Source organism: Ambystoma mexicanum, chromosome 8 (genome assembly GCF_040938575.1).
Source record: "Ambystoma mexicanum isolate Mex_15411 chromosome 8, UKY_AmexF1_1, whole genome shotgun sequence".
NCBI classification, from domain to species: Eukaryota; Metazoa; Chordata; class Amphibia; order Caudata; family Ambystomatidae; genus Ambystoma; species Ambystoma mexicanum.
In genome coordinates this window covers 1,519,545,148-1,519,569,339 of record NC_090929.1, presented here as the reverse complement: position 1 = coordinate 1,519,569,339, position 24,192 = coordinate 1,519,545,148, and the positions used below count along the sequence as shown (strand labels likewise).

Sequence of the window (24,192 nt, the reverse complement as noted above, 5' to 3'; positions counted from 1 at the left end):
CTGTCCATTAGACACAAAAATGTATTTTTGGCAAAAGGAGGATTCGAGAGAAGCCATCTATACAATTGCTGACATGTAATCAGAGTAATCTGTTAATAGTGCCCCAGGTGAAATTGGAGAGGGCTGGGAAATGCTCGTTTAACTTTATAGCTCCATCCTTGTGGAACGAGCTTCCTTGCACGCTAAGATTGGACCCTTCACTTTCTTCCTTTAAGAAAGCTTTAAAGACCTTCTTTTTTACTTGAAGTGTTTTAGCTTGGTCTGGGCTAGTTTTATAACCTGATGATGTTATGGCTTTGCTCATTTGATGTGTTTATTGATTTAGTCATTCTACTTTGCAGGTTGTATGTTATGCTTTTTATTTTATGTTTCTTGTTTTAATGTTTTGTCTGCTTTTATGTTTTTCTGTTATTTGTGCACCCGTTTGCCTTTGGGCCTAAGGCCCGTTAGAGATTTGTAAACATAAATGTAAACATTGCCAGGAAATTGCCCCTCCCATTATGAATCCTCCCCCATCCAACAATGGCTTATACTAAATTCTTCGATGTAACCAGGTGCCGTATGGCAATTGTTCTTCTTGGCTTTCTATCAATTATTTGTAACCATTCTAATAACATGCAATTGTAAAGGGCTCTTTTGCATATAGGACTAGTATGGAGTTGTGGTTTTAAAGCAACGTTTCTTATAGCTTAATGCAAGGGTTTGTATTGTGCTCAGGACAACTGCAAGGACTCTTCGAAAGTCAATGGAGGTCAAGTTGAAATTAGAGTGGGTGGGTACACATAAAAAAAAAAACAGAGGCTGGCTGTAAATGGCGAGTCTTAAGGACTTTACAGAGTTTCAGATCTGCCTAGATTTCTAATGCAGAACACAATACCTTGCTTTTTGAAGGCGAGCCAATAGCATTTATTTAGACACATTTTGACCATTTGATGTTTTTACTCTCCAAAAGTAGGTATTTGCCCACAAAATATAGGGTTTACTCTCCAAGAGTAGGGTTAGTGCCCTCCACAATTGAAGAGTGATCTATTCTCTTCCAATCCCGGGGAGTTCACTGGCAAGGAAAGAACCTTGTCCCTCAGGGTTATTGCTACCAAAACATGGCGAAAGCCAACACATTTTGGGAAGTCACCCTTCAGAGGATAGATGCTACACAGGACACTGTATAATAATTGACACTGAGCATATCCTTACGTCGGCAGCTCGCATGTCAAATGTAAATAGTTTCAGAATGCATTCTTGCTACACAAAGTAATGAAACACTGTCAGAAGAAAGCATCAACCACGAATGTGTACCAAAGATGAACAGTTTCCTGCATTTGTTACCTTGCCCCTCCACATTTTTGTTTATTGTGTACAACATTTAAGTTTAGAAAACTTGTAGCTGTAATAACAACGTGACTTGCAAAACAATAAGGCAACAGGCCTATAAAAGGCTCCAAAGGAGTCACACTGCATATTGTTCTGTAATTAACAACTTTTGGTTTTTTCTTTTGGTAGTTTGGTCCTGAGATTCTGCAGGCCTGAGGCTCTGCCCTAATGATTAGCATCTTGCAGTCTATGGATCCACAAAGTCTTCCTCAGCTCTGTTGTAGTGCAGCAAACTGTCTTCAAGACCACAACTGTCTATGAGCTGGGAGAGACTCAGCTTTTGGCCTTCCAAAGACAAGGCTGACTGGAGTTCGTAGAGCAACTGCTGGCTAATGCTTCGCCATTTCTCGATCAGTGACTGGAGTTCAGTCAAGTTATTCTAAAAAGGATAACAAAGTTAGTCAGACAGTACAGATTTACATTAACTAAAACAAAATCAACATTTACTCATGTGTGAGCTCAAGACTCCAAGCAGCATCATTTCAACACCACCACATAGAAGGTGGAGGCGACCCTACATCAACCTTAACCACTCCACGAAATCACAGCAAGTGACACCACAGAATTGATTACGTGCCAATGCGTATTTTCATTTAACAATTTTGATTGAAAACGTGTGCTGCTGCAAGTTAGCGCAAGATAATTGGTAACAGGTACAAGGATCCCCATTTTTGGCTTGGTTCTAGTTATGCCCTGGTTTCTGTTAAAGGAATTTACTATACATCTTTTTGTTAGCACTTCATCCAGTTAGGTCTGCTTCATGCATGGAGTGCTCGTAGCATTGTCTCTTTCTGGTCTCGTTTCTGCTTTCTGTCTTGATATAAGGGCAAGAGCAGTACTAGAGACATGAGGCTTTCTCCCTGTTGCCAGAGTGACTAGTGCTGACGCTGCCTCTCTTGCATGGTTTTGAATCCCAAAAATGAAGCAGGGGGAGCCCTTACTAGGTCTCTTCCTAAATTCTGATGATGTATCTATTGCTCCTCACTAACCAAGGATTTCACTGGGGCAGAGAGGATAGAAGCAACACCTCCCACCACCATTATATTCGCCTGTGGACCCTTGAGGTTTCCGTCACTGCCCTCTCTCCTATATGGCATTTGTAACGCGCCTATACACAAGTGTTTCAAGGCGCGACGAGGCAGGGGGAAGGGGGGGAGACAGACAACGATCCTACTAGGCCAGGTGTCATTCAGATCGCGCAAGTGCATTGGTAGAGGGGAAGGGAGAAGTGCAAGGGGGAAAGGGAGAGGGGAAGTGCAGTACATAGTAGAATACAAGATAAAATAATGAGGGCCAGCTGGTGGCAAGTGCAAGGTAAGTGCAGACAAGTGCTGGGAAGGGGGGCTGTAGGGATACAGAGACAGTCCCGCAGTGCAGGGGTTGCCAGTGCCGGGGAGAGTGGCTGGGCCAAGGACCAAGATCGGTGAGTGGTCCAGTTGCAGGTGCAGTTTCAGTAAATTAGCAGGGGAGAGGGGGAGAGAAAGCCGAAGCAAAGAGGAAGGTTTTGAGGTGCTTCCAGAACCGGAGATGGTTCTCAAGTTTCACGGAGGCAGGAAGGCTGTTCCAGAGGGAGGCCCCTGCTGCGGACAGCGATCTACCCCCAACTCGTTGCTTGGAGAAGCGGCTGACCCTAAGGGAGTTGGAGGCGGATGAGCAAAGAGCTCGAGAAGGAAGATATTTAGGAAGAGAGAGTTGAAGGTATTTTGGCCCCAGGCCCCAGAAGGCCTTGTGGACAATGCAGAGGGTTTTGAACTTAATCCTCGCAGCCACTGGGAGCCAGTGTAGCGATTTCAGTCCTGGAGAGATACGGTCCCTGGGCTTGAGGCCAAGGACAAGTCTTGCAGTCCTGTTCTGGATGAGTTGAGGCAGGCAGATTTAGATAGAGGCTGTTACAGTAGTCCAGCTTCGAGAGAACCAGGACTCTGGAGACAGTGAGCTTTTGGGGGAAGGAGAGGAAAGGAAGAATACCTCTGAGGAGGTGCAGCTGGTAGTGTGACTTCTTAGAGACGTCAGATATGTGAGGGTGGAGTGGAAGATGACCCCGAGGTTTTTTGCCTCGCAGGTAGGAGCAGGAAGAGGGTCGAGCGAGGCCGGCCAGAGAGCTGCAGGGCAGGAGGCAGTAGGTGTGCCGATGAGTAGAATCTCAGTCTTACTGGCATTAAGGCAAAGGTCATTGGCGGCGCTCCATTCCTGAAAAGCAGAAAGACAGACTGAGACGAGGGAAGGAGAAGAGGAGGCCGTGGGTAGCCTGAAAATGAGTTGGGTATCATCCGCATAGCACTGAAAGTTAGGGCAGAGAGGGCCGATGCGGTGGGCAAGGAGTGCCAGATACTGGTTGAACAGCCAGGGAGAGAGGTTAGATCCCTGGGGGACACCACAGGTAGAGAAAAAGATGTCAGAGAGGAAGGACCCCAATTGGACCTGGGAGTGTCGATTGGAGAGGAAAGAAGTCAGCCACGCCAGAGCCTGACCAGTGATACCCAGGTTATCACGGAGACGGTTGAGCAGGATGGCATGGTTGACAGTATCAAAGGCAGAAGAGAGATCGAGCAAAATGAGAGCACACAGTGTTAGAGTCAAGGTTCGAAAGCAGGTCCTCACGGATGTTCAGGAGAGCAGTTTCCGTGCTTCTGGCAGCTCTGAAGCCAGACTGATGGTCACGAAGACTACCAACAGATTCAGCATGGAGATTAAGCTGGGAGATGGCCAGTTTCTCCAGGAGCTTGCCCAGGAAGGGAGTGATGGAGATTGGGCGATAGTTAGCCGGGCAGGAGGGGGTCGGAAAAGGGTTTTTTTTAAGAAGAGGGTGCACAAGGGAGTGCTTAAGGGGGGGGGGATGGGAAGACTGTAGAGGCGAAGGAGTGATTGCAGAAGTCAGCCAAGGCAGGAGCCAGGGAGTCGATGTGGTCCTTGATGGTTTTGGAGGAACAGGGGTGGACCTGTTTTGATGAGACTTTCATAGATCGGACTTGTCTGGAAACCTCGTCAGCAGAAAAAAGGGGAATGGCAGAGAAGGAGGGAGGAGGGGTGGCTGCAGACGGGGCAGAGGAAGAGCAGGGAATAGAGGTGGGAGGTGATAGGAGGAGAGTGAGGACAGGATGTCCTGGGTTTTTGAAATGAAGTGAGAGGCCAGTGCCGTGCAGAGGGCCTGGGAGGGGACAGGAGAGGTAGAGACTGCAGCAGGGTTGGCCAACTCCTTGCAGATTTTAAAGGGTTCGGCCGAATTGTTAGATGCCGCAGAGATGCAGGCTTGGATAAGGGCTCTCTTCTTGGTGAGAACGGAGAGCCGGTATTGCCTTTGGAGCAGGCAGCAGGCCAGTTTGTCAGAGGATGAACATGAAGCACGCCATTTCCTCTCTGCCACCCCGCACTTGCGTTTGAGGGTGATGAGATCCGAGTCATACCAGGAGTTACATTTGGCTTTGGGCTTCAGGCGGATTCTCATGACAGGGGCCAGGATATCAAGAGTATCAGATACTGCAGAGTGGAGAGGGCTGTGTCAGGGTGGGAGTCAGCCGAAGGGGGGAATGAGGGCGAGAAGGTAGCGGCGAAGGCTTCAACTGACACACGCTTCATGGGTCGGATGACCGAGAAGGAGGGTGGCAGTGATGAAGGTGGCTTTGCCTGAGGGGTAGGGAAGGTGAGGTGGGAGGATAAGAGAAAGTGATCACTCCTGGAGAGAGGGACAGAGAGGGGAAGGTCAGAAGAGATCAGAGCATCAAGAGTGTGCCCTGCAGAATGAGTCGTCCAGACGGGAGAATAGAGAGTGAGAGAGTCGCAGAGGTCGCGAAAGAGTCCAGAGGGGGGGCAGGAGGCATCCAGGTGGATGTTGAAGTCTCCAAGAAAGAGGAGTGGAGTGGTTGAGGACAGGAGTGAGGAGGAGAGGTCCGCCCACTAAGAGAGGAAGGAGGAAATTTGACCGGGTGGCCAATAGATAGTAGCCACGGTAAGGGAATGGCTAGGAGAGAGGGAGTCGGCAGACAAGGCATTCAAAAGAGGAGTAGGTCTGCGTAGGAGTGACAATGGCAGGAATCCACTCAGGGAAGATAATGGCAACACCCACCCCCAGCAGGGTTGGGCCTGGGCACAGAGAGGATCTTGTAACCGTCAGGTAGAAGTGTGTCAAGGCTGGTGACAGAGCTGGCCGTAAACCAAGTGTCAGTGAGACCAAGGACATCAAGGTCCAGTTCCTCCAGAAGGCGAAAGATATCAGAGGAATGTTTGACGGCAGAGCGAGAGTTAAGAGTGACAATGTGGAGAAGGTGGTCATCCTTGAAGGACTTCCGGGGAGGGGTACAGATCAGATGTACGCCCTGCAGAGGTGAGGAAGGAACACAAGAGTGGGCCGGGAGGGAGGGTGGAGGCAAGGTAGCCGAGGACAGGGGGGGGGGGACAGCAGGAGAGAAAAGGAAGTTGATGAGGCGCGGGAAGCATCTATCAAAGAGGTGAAGGTTGGCCTGAGGGCCTTGGACCAAGACGGTCCCATTAGAGTAGACATTAATGATGGCCTTAGAGGATTGGAAGGAGGCCAAGAGGACATCCCAACGGGTGCCACCATTAATGGGAGAAGAGGAGAAAGGAGAGAGCACAGAGACCATATGAAGGGTCCATAGGTCAGGTGAGGGAACGAAAAAGGGGATGTCGGTGAGAGTTTCTTTGGAGGAGGCGCTGGTGTAGGTGTCAGCGATGGGGAGGCTTGGATTGGAGACCAGGATGTCCTTTTTAAACTTTTTCCTACCAGATTTAGTGAGGAGAGCAGGATAGTCAATAGAGAAGCAATTAGAGAAGATATGAGAGATAGAAAGCACCATAGAGTAGGGATGGGAGAGGCAGGGGGAGAGACGGGAAGACACAGGAGAGAGCAAGCCGACAAGATAGTAGGTGGCAATCGAGTAGCGCAGGATAAACAGACTCTCAGGTTTAAGAGCTCCAATGATCAAGAACCAGGGGGAAGCAACCTAAGTGTGAGAATCCTAAAAAGGGGAGAAAAGGCCTAGATTCACAGAGCAATTTTAAATCCTGGTACAGTGCGCAATCAGCAAAGGGGGAAAGGCACAGCTGAGTGGATGAGTCTGAGGAGGGGGTAGGCAGGTAGGCGAGTGAGACAAATTAAGGATAATGGCAGGCAACAGGCGTCCCCTGCGGACACCTGCAGACACAAACAGACACAAACAGGAGCCACAGTCAAGGGAGCTGCCCTTTGCCTATGGGGCCCTTTGCCGGGCAGGGGGCTGCCCAGGAGGGTCAGTATAAGGCACGAGGTGCATCCAAGAGGGGGAGGGAGGAGGGGTGGTGGGCAGGCATGGAGGCGGGAAGGAGGAGGGCACCAGGAAGAGGCTGCAAAGGGGAGGGGGGGAGAGAAACAACGCACTCGGAGCACAAAACAAATGAAAAACAAAAAGATTACTCACTCCAGGCCCCGGTGGACCGGCAGGGTTTCCAACCTGCAACTGGGCTGTCCCGGCGAGCTGCTCTCACCCACGACGCTCAGCACAAGATATGCTGCCAGACAACTCCCAAAACTCCTGCAGGTCTTTGGATTTCTTTTCAGACCGTGTCTTTGGACTTAACGTAGCAGCATCCCAGGTCTGAAAAGTCAGCCACATTGATTCCTGCCTTGGCTCTTATCCCCCCCCGCCCCCTTCCATCTGATGTATGAAAAAGCCAACTTGGATCGTACCAGGCTGTATGCTTTATACATTGTGCTGGGCTTATGTGGCTCAATATTTGAAGGGCATATTGTCCAAGTCCCAAGCAGAGGTGCATGGATCACTACATATTCCATGCTACACATTGAAGCTGTATTCACATTAAAAAGTAGAAGCTTAAGGGGCATTATCTTAAAAAGATCCCTGAACCGCTGCTAATAAAATAACATTAAGGGAGCAGGGTGGATGGGGTGGGTGATGTTATTGTAATTGTCCTGTTATCCACACAAATCACATTGTAGCCCAAGCAGTTGTATTACCAAGGCACGTCTGGCAATGCCACCCATGTCAGCATCAGAGATCTTGTCAGTATTTAAAAGTAAGTACATAGTGTAAAGTAGCTTATTTCTGTCTGTATTTAACAGCAGCAAAGGAAAACAAGAAGCCCCAATGGTAATGATTTTTTAAAAATACTTGTGTGTATGGCTCTTTTCTCTCCCTTAAAGTATTTGTCAACTCCAACATATCACTAGAATACAGTAGATTAACTTTCCATGGCAACCGCTGGATCGCTCATAGAATTTTCCATATTAAATCTGTTTTTTAATTGATGAAGGTTAAGCTTCCAAGAGGTGTTGAGAACATTATCACTGCTCCTATAATTACACCCTGTATAGCATTTATTGGCATAACAGCGGACACATTTTTTTATGTCTGAGCTAAGAGTTGACACTATACACACTGTTTTAGTTAAATATGTTTATTCAGTACATTGTTCACTCAAAGGAATGCAAGTAGTAGAATTCTGAACATTGCAACCTTGATCCAGGAAGTAAATAGGCAAGTTACTACACATATTTTCCAACAGACCTTATGGCTGAGACACCTAAAATCTGGGGAAAATTGATTCCAAGGTTTACCTGGCTGATGTAAAAGAATAAGCAACCTCCAAGCCGCTGACGGTATACAAAAACAGTCTACAGAACACAAGTTGCGTTTACAAATGTAATTTAGAAATTTGGGGACCACATTCAAAATAGGCCTGGTGGACCACGCCTTACTTTGAATGCAGATGTTTTGTAGTACAACTCCCATGATCCTTCACCATGGACTAAGCTGGCTACAGGTGATGAATACCCAGTGTTCAAAAGTTGCAGACCCCTGACCTCGCTAGCCACCGTCAATCATTGCAAACCCTGAGGTGAGGTGGAGATCATCCTTTCTCAAAGAAAAATAGGTCTGGCAACAGTATTTTGTATTTACTGCATGTGTGCAATTTAGAATTTTGGGAAGCTACAAAATGAATTCTAAGGCTAAAGGCCGCATTCATAGGAGTGATGCCTTAATTTTCAGTAAATAAAGCAAGGTGCAACATAAAGAACAAACAAATAATCCTAAGGATCTCTCAGATCAAAAACAAATAAGAGCCAAGTAGAACCACACAATCGCAGCCTTGTGGGACCAGAACTGGACATGGGGCCAAGGCAGAGAGCCAAAAGCATGTATTATTTGAAAATGTATTAATGCTAAAACCAGTAGTTTCGGCTTTTAGAGTATTATATTTTGTTTTTATGCATTGATTTCATCACCTCAATCCCACAGTTTACAATTTAAGTTTGTGGACTCAGATCTTCCTTAGGCTTAAGGAGGATTTTGGCATGAACAATGTACATGTAAAAGAATTCTAAAGGAATGTGCTCTGGCTGGAGGTGAAGATTCAATTTAAAAAGTAACAGAGGAAGAATCGACCCTTGTGCAATGAACATGGTGCAGCCCTGGAGCCTGACCCCAACACATGCGTTGCCACAAATGGAGTACTACTGGACTGGAAAGCCCCCATCCAGTAAAGGTTGGATTTTCAGTTAGTAGCTGTACCAAAGGCAGCCAAGGAGCACAGCAAGGTTGACAGTTACAAAGCATCTAATATCATCAGGGTTCTTGTACGACTAGTGTCCAGTATCATCCTGATATTAATTAGATCTGTGCAGACTACGACTCTGCGCCTTTCCAAGTTCTAAAGCCAGTTTGATTTTGGTTAAGGAGATGTAATCACTGTTTGCCACAGTTTACAAGAAAAGGTAGCTGCTAGACAGGATGACATTTACCTGGATTAGCAGGATCAAGAACAGGCATTTTCAGCAGAGACCGCCCCTAGGTGCTTCATACAGTTGGGCATAATTCCCGATGTTAATGAGAGATCTACTGTAAGTATCAAGTCCTCAATTATAATGAGGTTCAGTTGTTTTACTGGTTCAGTGGGACATTGATCTCATGGTAAAATTGTTCTGTGTACCATCAGAAAAGTGGAGAATTCATCAGTGTTTAGGTCATTAAAGCAATCTATTTTGCTGTGTTGCATGTCTCAATCCGTGCATCTGCATCCAAAACAGGCCAGTTGCCACTTACATCCTCTCAGAGTGACTTTAATCTGGAAGAAATCACACAATTCATGTGATGGTTGTATTGATGATGTGGTTGTGATGGAAACCAGGAGTTCATGTAGAATAGGGACAGGAACCTTTCATTTATGTGAGGCCTAATCAATACATGATGAAAAGTCCTACATTTTGTATTGCTTATGTATAACCTTCAGTTAACGTTGGGAACTGGGACAGTAATGTATTACCCATTTATAAATTCACAAAGTCCATTTGTACAATTGGAGTACTTTTTCTTATTTGATAGTTTCAAGGGCACAATATAATCTAGGGCTATCTTAAGTTTGTTTTTGATAATTGTGCAAAGAATTCTACGGTTTGTCTATGATCGAGTAATTATTCAAATCTCTAGTGAGGGTGATTTCCAAGGAAGTAGGTGATCATTTCCCACAAAGACGGTTACACAGCTACATAATTTACAAACCATGTCTTTGTTTTACCAGAATTTATTTCCATTCAGAGGAAAGACACTTACCTAATCTTTTCTGCAGCCCATCGGCCCCCATGAGATTCCTTAATCAATAGCATCATGTCTGTTTGTATAATCAAAAGAATGTGCATAAATATTTGCTGTTGCTAAACCTGTTCTGAGTGCCATTATTCGTTAACCTTGGAGGCTCTCTAAAATGCCATAACAGTATCTAAATTGAGGGTTTTTCCCCCTCCATTTCTCACCTTGGATCTGTACATTTTGACCATCTTAAGCCGTCGAAGAAGCTCCTCTTTCTGTTGGACTTGCTTCATTAGTCTCTTCTTCTCCTCTAAAAGTTCTGGATGCTTGACTCCAAACCTCAATGAAACAGGTTTTGGAGAATTAGGGAAAGTCTGGGGTTTGTGCTTCCAGCAATCTAGGCCTTGCTGAGGACGTTTCAAGATGGTAGCTGCTGTAGACCTTTCTTCAGCATGTTCCTGCTTTACTGGAGTGTTTGTATTTAATGAAGATACATCTGCAGAGGTTGGATTGTCATTTCCGTCATAATCGACTTTTAGGCGCTTTGCCACAGTGGAAAATGTATTAAACGAACGTCGTGTTTTCTTCAGCCGTTCTCTTAATGTTGCACTCATAGGCTAAGGAAAACCGAAAATAATGGTAATCTTAAATGAAACGCTATGTGCCCTTTGCTACATTTGAAAGCCTAGATCAATAACGCATTGAGAGAACTTTAAAAAGCCACATTGAACATTTTAGAATGATTTTTGAGAACTTTTTCAAAAAAGGGCTACCTAAGGAGGGGAAGGAAACAGTCATGGTTAATGTTTCTTTTCTAAGAGGACTAAAGAGGGCTCATCATCTAAAACAGTATACATTTTGCAATTCAAAAGGGGTTTATCATGAGGCACCATACTTCCTGCACTATTCAGAGAGGAAACCTACACTGCACCGCAGATGAGCTACTCATCAAGATGAGTTTGGTATACTCAAAAGGACTATGTGCAAACAATGTTACCTATGTAAAAATTCAATAAATGCAAAAGCAATATTCATATTTTACTGAGACAAATTATACAATTTGGCAGTTGTTGAAAAAATGGGCACCAGCATTTTAAAGGCTTTTATGTGGATGTTTACCCTTCATTTCTGAAAAAAATGACATCGTGATCCTACAGACTTTGCAAATTTCTGTCCCATTACGGCCCTTCCATTCCAAGGCAAGTGCCTTGAAAGAATGTTGCCTCGCACATGAAAGGCCATCTTTCAACTCACACTTTCCCTTAAGGGTCATCAATCTGGCTTTTGCTCTGGCACGGAGTTCGCCTCAGTGTAGAATGCCCAGAGTGTGCTGGATCGATGCAGTGTCTGTTTGCTTGTTCCCTTGGATCTTTTTGCAGCATGTCACAGTGTTCTACTTATCTCCCCAGCCGGGTACTGGTGAGCCGGGTCCTGAGGTGCGTTTTATACTTTTGGGAAGGACTATCTCAACTGGTACAGGTAGACACATCAAGATCCAACCCCATTCCTGTACTGTTATGTTATGTAGGTTTTCATAAAGTGCTACTTTAAACCGATGGCATCATGGTGCTGAAAGACAGCAAGTGCAACAAAAAGAATGTTATGCTATGCAGTATGGTGTGAAGCTGGGGTCCATAAAGTTTCCAATGTTGTTACATATGAAGCCGCTGTAGGATCGGATGGATGCGTGTAAGAGGGGTGTGCGTGTGTAAGGAGGGGGTGTGTGCGTAGGACAATACATGTAGGACTTGTACAAGAATGACATGCCAGGAGTAACTTCCAAATATCTAAGAGTAAATGGTAATACAGGGGAAACAAAATCCAATCCTCCAGTAATCCAAAATTATAGGAAAACCACAGGTGCCAAGAAAGAGTTAATATAATCCGTGAAGAGTAGAAAATCCCAGTAGAAAAAGAGCAAAAGTTATGCGGTTCAGTGAAGAACGCAAGTAGCATCCCATTGTGCGACTGGCATGGTGAAGCCCTGTTGGGACTACCTGATCCGGGAAGGCCCTATGTGGTGCTTCAACCCTGGGTCTGGTGGGATCAGCCAGTCTCAATGCCTTCTCGAGCTTCCAGCCGTCCTGAGCCTTCGTAAGTGTTTCTGGACCACCCAGTAGACTGACCAGCTTCTTGTGGGCACGCAACTGCTGGGCATCTCTCACCAGAACCAAATGGCGGGAAATCCAACCACCAGCGACCCCAAGACGACCCATCAAGTCATCAGGGAAAATTGGAGTCGGGGGGTGGTAAGTAAACGCAAAACATTGCTCTCCCTCTGTCCTCAATAGGATAACACTGAGAACCAATCCCTTCATATCCTAACCTTCCATTCCACTGCCTTTTGGTTGTCAAACCTCGGTAGTATCATCTTAAAAATAAGAACACAATTTACTTACATTGTTGCAACTCTTCTTTTGAACAATCACCAACTTATGTGAAGGCATCATGAAGTAAGACACAGACAACAGATTTCACTTTTCTAAAATAGATTTTTTTTTCCTCAAATGTAGGGTGGAGTAAGGCCCAACTTGCCCTATGCTAAGGTGGGGTTTTCCCTACCAAAAGAAACTAAGGATAGTCTATGCCATAAAGTTCAACTTAAAAGTCTGTCTGTGTCCAAAACCTATGCTTGCCCTCACAACTAAATCTATATAATGTGTAGGGATGTCAGCAACCAAAGAAACAGTGTTCAAAGTAAAGTTATGAGCCTTTTCCAGCTCGTGGTTTGGTTTCAGATTCTTCTTCCTCAAATTCAAAACAGTTCCACAAAAGGGTCTTGAGTTTCCTTCCCCAGGTTTAACAAAGTTCCAAACACCCTTGGGGTTCCCTTCCCCCAAGTTCAACACAGTTCACAGTTAGTTCATCTTTGTTAGCTTTCAGTATGAACAGTATTCCTTTAGGCTTACTCACCATTTACTTTCAGACGGATGAAACAAAACAACTTCAAACTTCTTGTTTTACTTGGCTCGCTCCAAGTCGGCGCAGTTGTCAGAACCACATGGCCCACCTATCACAGGTCATGCAACCGATAACCCTTGGCACTGTATAATGTTCACTCTTCTCATTGGACTACTTTGCCACCAGATGTTTCCTTTCTGCACTTGTGACATTAGTCCATTTGCACTCTTTTTTCTTCTTGGTAGTCTCTTGCCTCTGCCAAAAAGTGCCTTTCACACACTTCACTTTGCTGTGTTTATTCCTCGTTATCACCTTGCTTTCACACTAAAAATAGTGCTTCTCATTTGCCTTTCACGTGTTATTCCGATTACTGATCACTTGGCTTTTCACTTTCACATTGTTCATAATTGCTTTTAATTTCATTCTGTTTGTGAATACACATCACTTTACATTTGTGCAGCATTTTCATTTCACTTGTGCATAACTTTCCTTTATTTCGGTATGCAATGTTTATCAGGCACTTTAACTCTCTTTAATGTCCATCAGGTCTCCAGGCACATCCATCATATGCTTTTATTGGTTCACCCCCTTCGTCGGCCCATATTAAGCCCCCAGAGCACCCTGGTACGAGTGCTCTTTATCTGTCACTCACCGGTATGCGGAAGCTCCTCCAGGTGCTTGCGCGATCCTCTTCTGCTTTCGCTCGCTCCCCTCTCTCACATCGGGAGCACCGGCGAGCCGCTCTTGCCTCCTCGGGACGTTCTTGCTGCAGTCTGCGAAGTAGAAGCTTCTGTGTCCCCCCCCCCAGCTCCTGCAGGAGACAGAGTTCCGAGCTCTGCAAGGCTCTGGGCTCTCTCCAACCTCTTCGTCCTTCCCCGCTCTCCTGCAGACGCCGGCGTCCATTTTCACCAGCTCCTCCTCTCCAGCCTGTGCCCTGGCTTCCCAGGCAGTTCTCCTCTCGTGTGGGTCACTCCCTTTTATATGCACCTGTAGCCTCTTAATGGGATGCAGGTGCAAGTCCTTTGCCTGACTACAATCAACTCTATTATTGGGACATGCCCCAATGTCCCCAAGAGAAACATCCGGAAAACTAGTTTGGATGACCAGGAGAGTAGAGGCAAACAGAGAAAAACAAAGAGGGAGGAGAATTGGAGCAGACCATGGCAAGACATGGAGGACAGAAAAACGAAAGAGATATGTGTAAATGAGAAGAGAGCAAGGAGTAGCTGGTGCCCAGGTTAAGAGCCGAAGAATTACCAGGGTGGTTAATGCCTAAGTGCTGGGGGAGACTGACGGGGTCTATGAAGCTGGAAAATGCCACGGCCACAGAGATCCTGGCTAAGAGCCAACAGACAATAATATCTGGCCCATATTTGTATGGTCTGGTGAACTATGGCTAGTGATCGCGGTTCTACACTCCGAGATGAGAAACATCCTGAAATCTTCGACTAAAGCCAAAGCATACAATTATAAGAGCCCTGGGACACTGGAAACTCCAAAAGACTGAGTGACTTTCGGCTGCCGGTTGGCAGACACTAAGGGAAAGAGCGAAGGGGGGGGGGGGGGGCGGTTAAGAGGCCATGGAGTAAGACGTGTTTCCTAACTATAACTGCAACGAGCGTTCGTGCACAGAAAAAGGATGACAGGAAAAATGGTGGAGCACGTCCAGGAGAAAACTGGGACTCTGGAGAGAACATATGACCCGAAGCTGGCTGCTGCAAGTTTGTAACCAGCGGTGAGAGAATCGAAACAAGATGGCCGAGGTTAAAGAACAAAGAACGGCCCGGGTGGCCGCAGTGAGAGCAGAAGTATGAGAGAAAGCAGCTGGGGCTCGCACATACTATTAGCGGATAAAAGTACCACCCGCCCGCTACAACACTGCTTCGGATACTAGGTAACTGTGTTGCAGAATGCAGGTTGCTGCAGTTGCAGTCTCGGAGAACCGGAGGAAACTGCGGGGGGGACGAAATGAACAGCGAGAAATTTGAGCCCCAACGTTGGGGGTGGAGCAAACAGAACAGCTGCTCAGAAAGAATCGCGGAATAAGGCCCCCAGCGGGTGAGCTGCTGGAGGACTGTGGGGCGATTGAAGCTGGGCCAATAAAGCAAACGCAGGTGCCTGCACGGGGCGTAGATCCGACGCTTGATACACAACCGCACTGAGCGACACACACAGAGCCAAAGGGGCCCGTTCATCATGATAAACCGAAGAGCGGTGCAAGTGGAAAGTCGGGGCTTGCATGAGAGCTGCAGTAGGTAAGGTAATGATCCACCAGTGCCCAGAGACGCAATACAGCCGGAGCGGGCAATCCGGAGAAGGCTGCCAGGAAGTGGACCCGCAGCGAACAGGGACAAGAGTTGTATGCACATTGCCCCCGGAGCGCACAGGGCGTATGACAATAAAAGTTTGTTCCAGAATATTGCAACTGACCTGATTTCAGTACAAGCAGCTTGTAAGCCACTGCTGCGGGCACTCCCTAGTGCATAGGAGCAAGGCAAGGCCACCAAATAACGCAACACATATCAAGGGATACACCGTGAGGAGCCGGAGGCGGTGTGGAGACAGGACCTGTGCATGACCATAGCATCCTGTAAGAGAATGCAGGCAGATACATTGCAGGCCATGTCGAGACGCTGGCTGCAGATTACAAAATAACCCAGCATGCTGGAAGTGATCCTGCAGTCCGTACTATCGCAATAGTAGGTACCAATAATAGGACTAAAGGGGGACGCAGAACACTCACCAGTCTGATAGAACAAGTCTGGCTTGGTTGGCACTTTGACCCGCATACGTACTCTGGGGGCAAGTGAACTCCAGCGACAAGGAGTGCTGGGAGGGGGGCCCCAGAACAGCCGCGTGAGGATAGACTGGAGCAGACACCCCCGTACTGGGGAGAAGTGCCCCTATAGCAGGGAGAACCCCACAGCGAGATGTAACCCGACAAGCGGGTCCGTAAGCAAGCAAAGATGATGTCCAGGCTGCCCAAAGTCAAAGGGAAACAACCTACTATAGAGGAGTTTGCCAAGTCCCCGCAAGTGACGGAAGGAGCCCGCGGAAAGTGCCAAGGCATGCGAGGAAGCAAGACTATGGCGCGCAGCGACCAACAGATATTAGAAGCCATAGCTGAACCGAAAGTGTCATGGGAAAGTAAGATGTGCACTGCAATCTCGGAATTGAGGACCTCGCTGGAGTTTAAGATTGATGTAGTGGTGTGGACGTGAATCTGTTGCGACAAGACGTACGAGCGTTGGCCGAGCGCACAGGAATCTTAGAGAAGGAGGTGAAAGCAAACACAAGCACATGCACGACCAACGCAAAAGAAGTCCACATGTTGAAACAACAGATACGCAATCTCGAGAATAGAGCCGAAGAAGTGGAAGGGCGTGCCCGCAGGAACAACATGCGCATTGTGGGGCTTGGGAAGGCGAAGAAGGATCAGACCTGACGAACTATGTCGAAAACATGCTGTTGCAAGTGATATCGGGTGGAGCGTTAAGCCAGGGATTTGCAGTGGAAAGAGCGCACAGGGCCCTGTCGAGGAGGCCGCCACCGGGGGCCCCACCGCGGCCTATTATTGCCAAGATTTTGAACTATAAGGACAGAGAGAAGGTCCTGGAGCATTTCCGCAAAGGAGGCACGATAAGCAGAGCATCAGCGACCATTACTGCATACCCGGACTACACTCTCTTGGTGCAGAGGCAACGGTTGAATTATATGGCAGTAAAGAGGAGGTTACGTGAAGCAGGCTACAGATATATGCTGTTATACCTGGCACAAATGAAGGTGCTGTATAAGAATAAAGAGCTATTCTTTGAAACACCAGAAGATGTGACTGCATGGCTGGACTTTCAAAACTGTTCGATGGAAGCGGAAGACCATACGGAAAGCAGAACGAAAAGTGAACCGGCGCCGTGTTAATGCTGCATTGCCTCGCAAGAAGACAATTGAGAGACAAGTACAGCACACATAGTGACATTGGGACTTGATTATAGTAGAATGCATAGGAACTTGACACATTAGTCTATATGTTCCTACACGGTAACATGTTGTTAGCGCATTGCAGGAGGCACAGCACCAGGAGAGACGCTACCATTCCCCCCGGAGGTAGTTTGGTTAGAATACTATTAGGGCAGTATCCCTCTGCTGAGTACAGAGTATCGGTTGTCCCGAGAAAAAGGCTAGATGCGGGGTAGCCTGAGATCCAGGGATGGAGCTGGGCAACAGTTAAGGGAAGTTGAAGGAGGGGAGGAGGGAGAACAACAGTTGGGGTTGGGGAGGGTGGGTGGGGTTAGTTTCGTTGGGTGTCAGGGGAGAGGGGGGAAGTTGGGGACAGGGAACAAGCTTACATCCATGCGCTACTGCGCATGGGGCGGAGGACAAGGGAGGCAGAGGTGGGACGGGGTATGGATGAGAGATGGGAGACCTTAAGATAGCAACCTGGAATGTCAGGGGGCTCAATAGGTACTTGAAGAGGAATAAGATCATGATGTATCTAAAGAGGCAGAGGATAGATATCGCCCTATTACAAGAAACACACCTCACAAAAGGAAAACAGAATGTAATAATGAATAAATGGAAGGGGACTACCATAGGGGCAACGTATTCGGCATACACCCGAGGGGTGATTACTTGGATAGCACCACATGTCCCCTTTCAGTTATTACAGTTCACTGTGGAATCAGATGGGATGGTGGCGATATGGGGATTGATAGAAAATAAAGAGTTGTGTGTCATTAATACATATCCCCGAACCAAGATACTCTGGCCTATTTCAAGACCTTATATAGTAAAGTTAGTCCGTACTTTGGGGGTGCAGTGATATGGGGAGGTGACTTTAATTGCACGCTAGACCCCAGGGTAGACCGATCAGACAGGAAGTTAGACAAACCTACCCCTGCAGCCAAAGCCTTGAGGGCCCTGTTGAGAGACTTTCACCTGGAATATATATGGAGGCTACACCGTCCACATGAAAGACATTCTCATTACTCGGCCCCACAAAATGTGCACACACAACTAGATTATATGTTTGCTACTCCAACCTGACGGGGGAAAGCTAGTGCAGTCGGAATACAAAGTGAGGGTCCTCTCAGACCACTCGCCACTGATGTTAACATGGCAATATTCGCCTCCTATAGCTAGGATCCCAACGTGGCGGCTTAGTGCCGAAGCATTGAAAGACACAGTGTTCAGGGAGGACCTGAGAAAGAAAATTGTAGAATACTTTGAAAATAACACTGGAAGCGTAGAATCAGCAGGCACTTTATGGGAGGCATTTAGGGTGGTGGTGAGGGGAGTAGCTATATCCAAATCCAAAGGGTTACAAGAAGGCATAACGCAGAAGTTGCAAAAGGTAGAGGCGAAATTGGAGGCAATTATGCGAAGAGGAGATAACTCCCTTGAGGATGCCGAAACCATAAGACAATTGCAGCTAGAGTGTGGAGGGCACTGGGAGAGATTATGCAACTTAAATCACAAGAAATACATGGAGAGGCAGCACGCTGGCGGGGACAAGCTGGGGAGGTTGCTAGCATGGGTATATAAAAATGAGACACCCAGACCAACGATCAGAGCAATAAAGGGGGAGCACGGAGAGAGACCTGATACCCAAAAGGGCGTGAACAGGGGGTTCCTTGAGTTCTATCAACAACTGTATGGAAACGTTGAAGGGGGTGAATGGAGCGAGATGATGGAAACAGAGGATATTGGCTTATCTAAACTGAGTACTGAAGGGAGAGAGAACCTAGAGGCCCCAATCACATTAGAGGAAGGCCCCGGGAACGGACAGACTCCCCGGTGAGTTCTACAAAACGTATAAGATGGAAGTGCTCCCCCAGCTACTGGCAATGTTGAATGAAGCGTTAGAAATAGGGACACTGCCAGAATCCCTGAGAGAGGCAACGATTATCCCGCTTCTCAAACCTAACAAACCGAGTACGGACTGCAGGTCGTACAGACCGCTATCCATGCTGAACCAGGACAGCAAGATACTCACGGCTGTGTTGGCAAATAGACTGCGACAGGTTATTCACAAACGTATACATCCTGACCAGACTGGATATGTTCTACAAAGAAGCATATCCGACAATCTCAGAAGGCTCCACTGTGTCATAGAGCAAACGGAAGGGGACTCACAAGAAGTTGCAATTGTCTCATTAGATGCGGTGAAGGCCTTTTATTCTGTCAAATGACCTTGGCTGATGGCAGCCCTAAAGGAATACGGAATAGGGCCCGGGTAGCTGAAGTGGGTGAAACTACTGTACAGTATGCCACTAGCCAGAGTCCAGACAGGAGCAATCATTTCAGAGAGGTGGCAACTCAGTAGGGGCACCAGACAGGGCTTCCCTTGGTCACTGATGCTGTTGATCCTCGCACCAGAACCCGTAGCGATATATCTGAGGCAACAATATGAGGAGGTGGGAATCTACACGAAAGGAGGGCCATATCTAATATCAATGTATGCCGACGATATGCTTTTATACTTGAGGTATCCGGAGGAAAACCTGCAATATATCTTAGAAGTAATGGAGCGATTTGCGTTGCTCTCTGGCATTACAGTTAACCTTAACAAGTTGTGTATATTCCCTTTGGGGAGATAGAAGGGGATTCCGCGAGAACATCTACCAGTATTACAAATACCCTGGGAGACTAGAACCTTTAGATACCTGGGGATTGATATCAATCACACGGTGGAGGCTGAATTTAAACATAACACAGAGAAGGCAGTGGCAAACATTGAGAATAGCATGAAATTCTGGGATAAGCTCCCTCTGGCCATGGTAGGGAGGGTGGCACTGTTGAAGATGGTAGTATTGCAGAGGTTGTTACATTTTTTTGGTAATATACCACACATGATACCCAAGTGATTCTTTGTTAAACTTCAGAGCATATGTAGAGGGTTCATATGGCACAATATGGCACAATGCAGAATATGTATGACAAAGGGGGCATAGAATTGCCCAACTTTGAGGTTTATTATCTGGCCAGCCAATTACAATATGTGGTTAAGTGGTTAACGGAAGACTCAACATCGGAGTCCAGACTGTTGAGGTCTGAATGTGATCTGTTCTTTTTGAAAGAATGGATATGGCTGCCAAAACCAGAACTAAAAGGTTGCATGAGGATGTTAGAAATGGGATGGAAGATGTGGCGTAAGGCTTTCCAGGCCATGGAGAACCCGACCCCGTGTTCTCCGCAAGTGCTGCTAGTGGCATTGACCGGAGGAGACGAGCAACTGAGGAAGATGATTCGTACGCATTGGGAACCGGTGGGCATTGCAAAGCTGGGAGATGTATGGCAAGATGGGAAGGTAATAGAATTTAACGCACTGGTAGAAGAAACGGGACTACACTTAAGGCAGTAGATTACCTACACCAGATTGGTACGGCGGGTGAAAGAAACATGGTCCGAAATAGTGCTGGAAGACTAACCCGACACGGCCATAGAAATAATCTATGATATCTCAGAGGGGGGGCACAAGGTCTCTCGAATCTATGAACTGCTGATGTCCAGGGTGGGAAAGGAAGTGACCCAGCTGAGACGGGACTGGGAAGAGGAAGCCATGGAACCCATGAATGATGGGTTGTGGGAGAGGGCCCATAGATACCATAAAAAAGTATATAGGAATGCAAGGCTGCAACAGATCAAGCTATATGTTACCCACAGAGCGTACATGACCCCCAAGAGGATTGCTCGATTCAAGAGTGCAGAAATAAACATGTCCCAAATGTGGGGAAGTGAACGCAGGGATGATACATATGTTCTAGGCATGCCCAGAAATTGGAAAATTCTGGGGAGAAGTAGCCCACTGCTTAACCGAGAAAGGGATCACGCTAGATGTGGAATCTGTGTGGGCATGCATGGTAGGGGGATTCTCCAGACCATGCAAACTAAAACATGCGAGTAAACTCAAGGACTTGGCCTACATACTTGCAAAGCGCAGAATTGCCATGGGGTGGAAAGCAAACAACAGGCCAAAAGGTAGAGGTCTGGTGGCACGATCTCCAGAAATGGGCAGAAGCGGAAACAGCGGTATGGAATGAAGCGGCCAATAGGTGGGGGGGGGGGTGAAGCGGAAACTCTGATGGCCTGCAGACACTTAGTGGCCACACTCTCTGGGTCCACCCAGGCCTGCTTAAGTGAACATGATTCCTCTGGGAATACAGAGGGGGAGGTACCCCTAGAGGCAACAACGGCAGAGGGCAAAGTGGAGTAGGCTCCAGTTAAGGGGGAGGGTAAAGGGGAGGCAGTGGACGTTGTACGATACTGTATATGATGCTTAACGTTATATGACATGCACTGGCGGGTTTGTTTTTGTTGACTGGTTGTTGTAAAAATTAATAAAAATTAAAAGAAATAAATAAAAAATAGGGAAAGAGCGAAGGCTTTACACACTACTTTCCTCCCGAGAGCCTGCTTTGCTTGTATTGCTCTGCATATTTTCCCCCGCTATATTTCAGTTGGGCCTAATCCTTTAGTACTTCCATTTACTTTACTCTAATACATTTGTATTGCGCAATCCATGGACCCGTTGACATCAGGGTGCAGACAGCCATAAAAACAGACAGAGAACTATGGAAATACTAAGCTAAATGAACCAGGAGTAAAATCAGACAAATATCCACGTTTTCTTGAATGGATTTATAGTTTTCTGACATCTAAGATCCGATTGTTCCAGGCTTTTGGGGCTGCAATATAAAAAGCTCCTTTTTGGCCTTCATGGTCCTGCACCTGGGAAGCATCAAGTATTCCCAATTGTTAGATCTGAGAGATTTCCGGTGAGGTTTTTGCAATGGTAAAATCTTACAGGTATAGGGGCCTTAAGCCCTGCCTGCATTTAAAGGTAATCATTAAAAGGCTGAAAAGAACACAGGGAGCCAGTGCAAAGCTCATCTGGCAGCCGAAACATGGTCTTGATGGGATAATCCCATGACCACCCTCACTGCTCCATTTTGGACCACCTGCAGTCTGTTACTATCTGATTTGCTGATCACAACAAGGAGGCTACAGCAATAGTCTATTTTAGACCCAACTATTGCTCTTGCAATCGTCTCTGCGTTGGTCTGTGTGATAAATGGTCTAAGATGCACTAGGAGCTTAATATAATAGACTGCTGCAGACACAAGGCTCCCGACATGGGCATTCATATTAAGCTGTTGGTCAAAAATAACACCCATGGTTTTATAGGCAGGACCAAGCTTAGCGAACATAGATTGAGTACCAATAATCAGCAACTCTGTCTTTTCCCTGTTCGGCGCCAAATTGTTCCACACCATCCAGTTCTCAATGGAGGTATATGTTCTATTCAACTCGGCTTCATCCTGTGCACGAGTTTGGCTTCATCCGGTGCCTGAAATAGTGTGTATTTAAGGCCCTTGAGCCTTTAACTTCGAGTTGTCTGCTCAAGTTATAGGTATGATTGAAGATATGGTAAGATTTATGAAGGTAGAGACAAACACGAAATAGACTAATTTCACATTCGATTTTATTGAATATTAAATGAACTCACAGGCAGTATGTAGAAGACTCACAACCTGTATGCACCCAGTCACAGGTTCATCCCCACCTCTACACACATCCTGGATGTCCTTTCCCCCATAAGCTACAGCATCCAACACAAGGACCATCAAAGAAGACTGGTGGAGGGCTTGCTATAACCCATAAGACCTCATGGACATGCAGCCTCTGGGAGCACAAAACACATGCATCCCTGGAACTTCTCATTTGCCACTTCCCAATCACCCATGCTCAGACAGCTACATTCCACCAGATCTACCGACCTTCGCAAACCAACAAGGCCTTTCTCAATGAAATCACAGACATCACCACAACAGCATCCGTCAACACCACAAACCTAACCTCTGCCTTGAAGAGACCTCAACCTACCCGGGACCCAAGCCACCAAAAAAAAAAAAAAACAGATACTCTATTCAAATTGCTTGACAACATGGCCATAAAGCGACTCATCACCCAACCAACCTACAACAAGGGCAACACATTTGATCTGGTATTCACCACCTCTCCAGCCATTGTATATCTTGCCCCTCTACTTTGGACTCAACAGACCATGCAGTCAAACACACACAGTAATACAGATGCACTTTTCCAGGGATGCGCTGAAAGGAAATCCATCACCTTGTCCTCCACATCTGACCCCTTGGAGTAAGTCAATACCCAGCACAACACAATCAACCACACCTACACCCACCTACATCCATGAGACAATGAAACATCAACTCAACAAACACAAACTCTCCTCACCTTGGTGCACATAGAACTCAAAAGCAAGCACATAATCTGCAGAAAAGAACGGAGGAGAACACGTTACCATCGCACAGTGAAGCCTCCCATCAGCATGCAGAACACTTATCCCTACAGCAAACCCAAACTACTATGCAACAAGCATCATGGAAGCATCCAACAAGAGCAGAACTCTTCCAAGTCATGAGGCACTGCATCAACCCCTTGCTAGAGCCCGCAATACTACAAATGCATGGACAAATGAAATGCTATCAACAGCTTCTTCACAGACCAGATGGACAAGATAAGGCATCACATTGTTACTCCAACCATATCACAGACATTGCACTCATAAATGTGTGTAATATATCAATTGGGGACAATTATTAGAAGAGATTCTACCAACACTCTTGCGGCTCCCAATACCTCCAAGTACAAAGACGACATTCTTCCGCCTCCAATGTGAAGGTCAAAGATAAAGCATTCACACCACTTCTCAACATCATCAACACATCCTTCATACAAGGAACCTTCCCAGATGCCCTTAAACGGGACAGATGCTACAGCTGCTGAAGAAACCAAACTCTACACAGATGACCTGGACAACTATTTCCACGTCAGGTATCTACCCTTCCTCAACACACCGATTTAGACACAGTTTCACTAAAGGATCACTCAGCACAAACGCCTACAAGACTGTCATTCCAGTTTCTGACCGCAATGCCGCAGAGACAGCCACCATCCAGGTTCTCAATTATGTTCTACACATCCTGCACAAAGGAAACCCATGCATACTTGTCTTCCTTGACCTCTGTTGCCTTTGATACTGTGTACCATGAAGCTTTCCTCAAGATCTTGCCAAGTGCATGACTTTCAACTGAAAAGTCCTGCAGTGGTTCGCCTCATACCTCTCCAACCCAGACCAATTTGGCCCAACAGATCTCAGTGCTTCCGAGTAACCTGCAGAGTTTGACAAGGCTCCATTCCTGTCCCTTGTCTTCTTCAACCTCTACATGGAACCTATGAGAGAACTAGTCACAAGCACAAACAACAAGATACACAGACATCAAGACACACCAATATGTGAAGATTTAACTAAAAGGTCAACTGCATTGACATCCATTGACTTGAGCACTACATGTATCGC

The 24,192-nt window shown here is 46.6% G+C and overlaps 1 protein-coding gene across 4 annotated transcripts in view; it reads right to left on the bottom strand.

Annotated features, from left to right (window-relative positions):
• Window positions 1–1,318: 1,318 nt before the first annotated feature.
• The window catches only part of SFR1 (SWI5 dependent homologous recombination repair protein 1), a 115,583-nt gene continuing 92,709 nt past the window's right edge, over window positions 1,319–24,192 (bottom strand). For all 4 annotated transcript variants that reach the window (XM_069611741.1, XM_069611743.1, XM_069611742.1 and 1 more), the window contains 2 exons: window positions 10,133–10,525; window positions 1,319–1,750 (listed from right to left, as the gene is read on the bottom strand). In XM_069611741.1, coding sequence (XP_069467842.1) covers window positions 1,559–1,750; window positions 10,133–10,525 — 585 coding nt within the window. In that variant the 3' untranslated portion in view covers window positions 1,319–1,558. The remainder of the gene's footprint in view (window positions 1,751–10,132; window positions 10,526–24,192) is intronic.